Raw genomic sequence first — 6,388 nt, 5'->3', positions numbered from 1 at the left:
GAGGAAGTACCACTGCTATTCCCATTATATAGATTAAAAAACCCGAGGTTCAGAAAGGTTTATCCACACAGCCGAGAACAGAGTCGATCCAGGCATTGGCCTCAGGTCTGAGTCCAAAACTCTGGTTCTTACCACTTCTATGGTTCTGTAGAGGTGGGAAAAAATCTTTTCCTCTACTCTCTTAAGTTCAGTAGCTGGGTCATGTGAATTAAACTGACAAAAGACAGATTAACAGAAAAAAGATTTATTATGCCTGCACAAGGGGCCTCACAGAAAAGATATGAAAGCCCAAAGAAGCATTTAGGGTTGAAAGCTTATAAGCCATTTTAACAGAGGGTGATAAATTGTGGACAAGGGACAAGACAAAGAAAAAGGGGGTTGGGCTTCTAGAAACCATAAATTGTGGGAAGGTAGATACATGGGGGAAACTCACTGAAGATAAGGGTTGTGTAGTAAGATTTGTTTAAGCAGGGGCAAGTCGGTGCCATCGCCAGTAAGAACTATCATCTCTTCTTCCTGGCATGGGAGAGAGGAGGAGGATACCTTCACAAAGGGAAATTTATACCCTGCTTTTAGGCAGAAAGGGAGAGGACAGAACTTCTCCTGTATCTGCCATTTCTCAGTTGCCATCAGCTTATAATAATCCTTATCCCAAAGTGGCATATTTTGACGTGCTGTATTCTGGTCTCCTTCAGTTCCCCAAACACACAACACTTTTTATTTTATTTTATTTTATTTTATTTATTTATTTTTTAAGATTTTATTTATTTATTTGACACAGAAGGAGTACAAGCAGGGGGAGCAGCAGGCAGAGGGAAAGGGAGGAACAGACTTCCCGCTGAGCAGGGAGCCCAATGCGGGGCTCAATCCCAGGACCCCGGGATCGTGACCTGAGCCGAAGGCAGACACTTAATTGACTGAGCCACCCAGGCACCCCCATAACACTATTTTAAAAGTTCTGAAATAGGGGCGGCCGGGTGGTGCAGTAGGTTAAGCAACCAGCTCTTGGTTTTGGCTCAGGTTGTGGTCTCAGGGTCGTGAGATGGAGCCCCGAGTCAGGCTCTGCACGGAGTCTGCTGGAGACTCTCCCCCCCGCCCCTCCCCCCTCTCTCAAATGAAAAAATCTTAAACAAAATAAAAGTTCTCAAATATTTATTGAGTCCTGTTATATGCTCAACGTTATAAGGCTGACTTCTTGCCGTCGAGGAGTTTGCAGCTCCGTAAAGGAAGCAAAGCTGCTCAGCTTCAGATAAGCCCCCCAGTGGGCAGCTGCTCCTTACGTTTGGACAGAGGTTCTAAGTTTCCAAGTGCTTCACACACATCTGTCTTTTGCTGGATCATTACAAACAACTGTATGGAGTAGCCTGGTTCTCTTATTTTTATTTTTACAGAAAACCCTCTTAGAAGTCAAGCAACTCACCCAAAGATATCCAGCTTGGACATCTGACTGTCTGCTGTTCCACTATATATGTTACAGGATATGTCCCCTTAATGCCCATGGTTTTCAGTCACGCTGCTTGGAAGGATGAAAAGGTAGACCAGACGAAGAGTGGTGGGCAGCGAAGCAAAGTTCATTGAGCAAGAGTATAAAGCTCCCAGAGAGGGAGGGGAGCGTGAGCAGGTTGCTCCCAGAGTTTCTAAGTTTAGGAGTTTCTTTTTTTTGTTCTTTTAAAATTATTTTAAGGTTTTTATTTATTTATTTATTTATTTATTTATTTATTTATTTTTAAAGATTATTTATTTATTTATTTGACAGAGATAGACAGCCAGCGAGAGAGGGAACACAAGCAGGGGGAGTGGGAGAAGAAGCAGGCTCCCAGCGGAGACCCCCGATGTGGGGCTCGATCCCAGAACACTGGGATCACACCCTGAGCCGAAAGCAGATGCCTAACGACTGCGCTACCCAGGTGCCCCCATTTATTTATTTGACAGAGAAAGAGAACAGCAAGGGAGCAACAGAGGGAGAGGGAGAAGCAGGCTCTCCATTGAGCAGGGAGCCCGATGCGGGGCTTGATCCCAGGACCCTGGGATCGTGACCTGAGCCGAAGGCAGATGCTTAATTGACTGAGCCACCCAGGTGCCCCAGTTTAGGGGTTCCTATGAGCTCTTTTGTGGAGCTATCTTAAGTAATCAGGGTATACTGAGTCGTGTCAATCAGGCTTTGGTCATGTATCTGCCTACCTATTAGGTTAATGTCTCTGTGCTGATGATCTTTTTTTGCTGACATCTGGGGGCTTATGTCTTAACTGTCTCTTGCCTGTGATATTGACAAGTGCTTTGTGGTTGATTGTCTTATTGTAGGACGTTTTGCAGAAGTCATTTCCTCAAAGGCTGCAAAGCAAAATGTTAGTGTGGTCCTTTCTAAGCTTCAAAACAGGACGTTAGTGCTGTTTTATTTTAGCTATCCTGGCTCCATATTTTCTTGTGGGGACCCTGGTCCTGACTACCTCACTGTCCAGCTCACGCCTAACATCTATACACACACATATACATACATGTACACACACACAGAGACCCCTATATGAAGCATATGTATATAGTATATACATATATGTAGCATTTGCCAATGGAGCTGATACGACTTGGATCTTGGCTGGCCAACAGCCTAAACTGGCCCCTACCCACCTTTGTCCATTCACACCAACAGTCACTGGGAGAGAGGCTTTCAAGGAAATTTACTCCCCCTCAGTCTGTGGCTAATACAGGCTACTCATTTAAAATGAGCTGGACAAGCCCCTGGGGCAGTATGTATAGGTCCCTCTTAAAGAATGGGTGAGCTCTTCCAGGTGGGTTCAGCAGGATTTCTTTATAGTGGCTTGTTTTCCTGTTAGCGCCTAATAATGTGTCTGGAAATGAACTAAAGTAAACTGCATTTCATTGAGGACTTCTGCTTCAGATCTATTACAAATCCGTATCAGGGTCCCGTTCTCCAGACTCTTCCACAACCCTGGGAAATTTGGCAGAAACATGGGTTGGCTCTAACAGCCGATCCTAATCAACCCTCTTCTCCTTTGCCTCCCGTTGTAGAGAATGAAAACTCATTTCCCCAGATACTTTGCGGCGAGAGGTGCTAAGGGAAGTTGGCTGTGGCAGGGGGCAGGTGTCTAGGAAACATTTTTCTCCCTGTGAAAGGAGCGGAAGACTGAAAAATGTATTCTTGCAGTTCTGGCCAGCTCCCTGCTTCCTGTTCTCGTCTGAGGTTCTTCTGGGATGGGAGATGTGAGATGGAAGCTTGGCGCCAGGGGCGCAAGAGCGGCGGAGCGAGGTTAGTGGAAATGTAGGGGCGGTGGGAAGAGTCGAGGGGTGGGACCGGATCGGAGGCTGGAGGACAGTGGATGTAAGGCGATCGCCGGGAAAACCATGAGTGCGAACAGGGCGGATGAGGGAGCGCCTGCGACACTTCCCGTCTCTGCCGCTTCCCCAGCCTCTCCCACTGCGGGGACACTGCCTGACGTCAATGGGCGCGGCACGTTCTGGGGCGTGGCCGGTGGGACCTTAGAACCCCGCCAGTTTGGGGCGGGGCTGGCCGAAGGGGCGGGACCGCGCGTCTTCGGGGCGTGGCCTGTGGAACCTCAGAATCCCGGAGACTCGGGGCTGAGGCGCGCGTCTCCCGGCGCGGGGTTCCTCCCACGCAGCCTCCCATTCAAAAGATGCCGAAGGGGCGGCGCGGCAGCCAGAGCCCCACCATGAGCCAGCGGCCGGCCCCGCCCCTCTACTTCCCTTCCCTCTACGACGGCGGCATCTCCTCGTCCCCGCTCAGCGACTTCAACATCTGGAAGAAGCTCTTCGTGCCGCTGAAGGCGGGCGGGGCAGCGGCGGGCGGGGCGGTGGCGGGGCGGCCCCTGCCCCAGGCGCCCCAGGTTCCGGCGCCCCTGCCGCCGCCCCCCGGCCTGGGGGCCTCCCAGCGAGCGCCCCTGGCCCCCGCCCTGGCCCTCCGGCCTGGCCTCCATCCCCTACGAGCCTCTGCGCTTCTTCTACTCGCCACCGCCGGGGCCCGAGGTGGCTGCCTCGCCCCTGGCCCCCGGCCCCACGACCCCCCGGCTCGCCTCCGGCTCCCACCCCGAGGAGTTATGCGAGCTGGAGATCCGGATTAAGGAGCTGGAGCTGCTCACCATCACTGGGGACGGCTTCGACTCCCAGCGCTGTGCGTGACCTTGCCCGAGTCCCCCCTTAGCCCTCCTTGGCTCGCTCCTTGGCTCCTTCCTTGGCTCCATGCCTTCCTAATCCCGTCCCCCGCAGTGTGGCCTGGGGTTCAAACAACAGCCCCCAGGAATCCTACATCCCAGATCAACCCCTCCAGCACCCAGTCACACCTCCCAGCACCCCCGACTCCCCCATTCTGGATTTCAAACGACGCCTTCCACAGTCAGGATTTCATGAACACTTTTGGCCCAAACTCCACCCTCCCTCCATCCCGAGCCTTTTTGGTAATCTGGACTCTGAGCCTCCAAACCTACAACTTCATCCACCACAGCCCCAAATCCGCACTTTAAACTTCCGACACCGTGACACCCCCACCCCCACCCCTGTGGTAGTAATATTACTATCACCCACCACACACGACCCCTACCTCTACAGACCTGAGCTTTAGTGTTTATCTTCAACTGTGGTCCTGAATGGGAGGAGGGGGAAGCAAACGTCAGTTGGAGTGTCTGTAGGTCTGTAGGTAGGCGGGAATTGTGCAAGACTCTGGAAGCCCAAAGACAGTTCACTGAGGGGCTTTGGAGCCCTCCACTTCTCCCTGCTGGAAGGAAACCTCCCTGTGAACCCTGGCCTTGGTCCTAGTAGCCCTCTCAGAGTCCTGAACTCTGCCCTCTGATCTTAGGTTTAGAGTCTTAGGAATCTGGACCAGGCGTGCTGTTGTGGGCAGGATTCCTCTAGCATGCAAGCTAAACTGATCTTTCGCATTGGAGGGTAAAGTTCAATCCGATTCTACTCCCAGAAGGACCTATCACACTGTAGAATATTCCGTAGCCATCGGCTGTTCTGCAGACTTTGTCTTCCCATCACCTGTTCTAAGGCTTGCAGTGTACCGTTGGAAGAGGGCACATTGTTCTAGAAAGACCATCCCCACTATTGTAAAATAAAGCAAAACAACAGGTTAAATAGGCTCCCCTGCCACACAGGGAAGGGGAATATGAAATAACCTAAATGTTTAGGTTAATGTGACCGTGAGAATGGTCCTCAACTCATCAGACACCCTGTAAGGTCCTTTTCCCACAGCCATGGAAAGAATCCCTAGACGACAGGCTTTTCTAAGTCCTGGATTTCTTCACTGCATATTCTCCATGTAAACAGGTTTTGGCTTTTAAGGTTTTTTTTTCCTAACCACGTTGGGTTTTGGGTTCAGCAGGGAACACACAATTGCCTCCCAGAAGCTTACTTTGCAAGTGTTAGAAAAGCCCTTATCTTCACTACAGCTGTGTTTGTTTTGCTCTCCTGCAGACAAATTCTTGAAGGCACTGAAAGATGAAAAGTTACAAGGACTGAAGACAAGGCAGCTTGGAAAGAAGTCGGCCTCTCTCTCCTGAGGAGCTGCCCGCCAGCGCCTGGGCAGCCGCCTCCTTCCATGTTAGTGCTTAGATAATGTGTCCCGTTTGTTGTCATTTCAAAGATCGTTATTTTCTGTTCTGTATTTACTGCTGTTCTCATTGCTCCCAGCATGTACTCCACATACAGTGCCCACTTGTGGGGTAAATCTCATGGTCTGTCTCCTCTCTGTGCTGCTGCTGGGGGAGCTCTCTCACAGGGTCTGGAAGCTGCTGCCCAGGTGGCATTCAGGGTCTCCTGAGACCACAGGAGGGAATTGGGAAAACCCAAGGACAATATCTATTTGGCTGCTGTGTCCCAGCTCAGAAAGTTTCTTTGAGGACTGGAACAAATGGTTCGTTTTCAAACAGCTTTAGCCCTGGGAAGTGTTTTGTTTAATAGTTTTTGGGCCAAAAAACTCTTTGATAATCTGATCAAAGCTATGGTCCTTCCTAGAAAATCACATATTCAAGAAATGCCAGGGGCTTGTCATGTGTCCTCCCAGACTCAGGATTGGGAGTGGGGGAGACCCAGACAATAAATCCTGTAAGTAAGTGCATCATAATACAGTATCATAGATGACCTGCTAAGGGGAAAACAAAAACAGTAGGGCAAGGTTGGTCAGGGGGGTCAGAGGAAAGCAGGGTGGCATTTCAAAGAAGGTTCCTGGAAGAGGTAACGTGTAAACAAGGTGTGGAGGAAGTTGAGGGTGATAGCCATGTGGCACTTTGGGGAACTTCCAGGCACAGGGGGGCCAGTGCAAAGGCTGAAGGTGGGAGCATACTGGAATGTTTGAGGGCCAGCAAGAGCCCAGATGGCTGGAGCAGGAGGAGTGAGAGGAGCATGGCAGGGGTGAGTG

At 50.7% G+C, this 6,388-nt stretch overlaps 1 protein-coding gene across 1 annotated transcript; it reads left to right on the top strand.

Moving 5' to 3' along the window:
• The first annotated feature begins 3,595 nt into the window (after positions 1-3,595).
• Positions 3,596-5,703, top strand: C16H11orf91 (chromosome 16 C11orf91 homolog). Its single transcript, XM_034645493.1, is given in 3 exon segments — positions 3,596-3,893; positions 3,895-4,144; positions 5,446-5,703. Coding segments are annotated over 3 exon segments (579 nt in total). The 5' UTR covers positions 3,596-3,650; the 3' UTR covers positions 5,532-5,703.
• The last annotated feature ends 685 nt before the right edge of the window (positions 5,704-6,388 follow it).

The sequence above is a fragment of the Ailuropoda melanoleuca genome, chromosome 16, assembly GCF_002007445.2.
Source record: "Ailuropoda melanoleuca isolate Jingjing chromosome 16, ASM200744v2, whole genome shotgun sequence".
In the NCBI taxonomy this organism is placed as follows: Eukaryota; Metazoa; Chordata; class Mammalia; order Carnivora; family Ursidae; genus Ailuropoda; species Ailuropoda melanoleuca.
The sequence above is the reverse complement of the archived record's forward strand: the minus strand, read 5'-3'. Positions and strand labels throughout refer to the sequence as shown.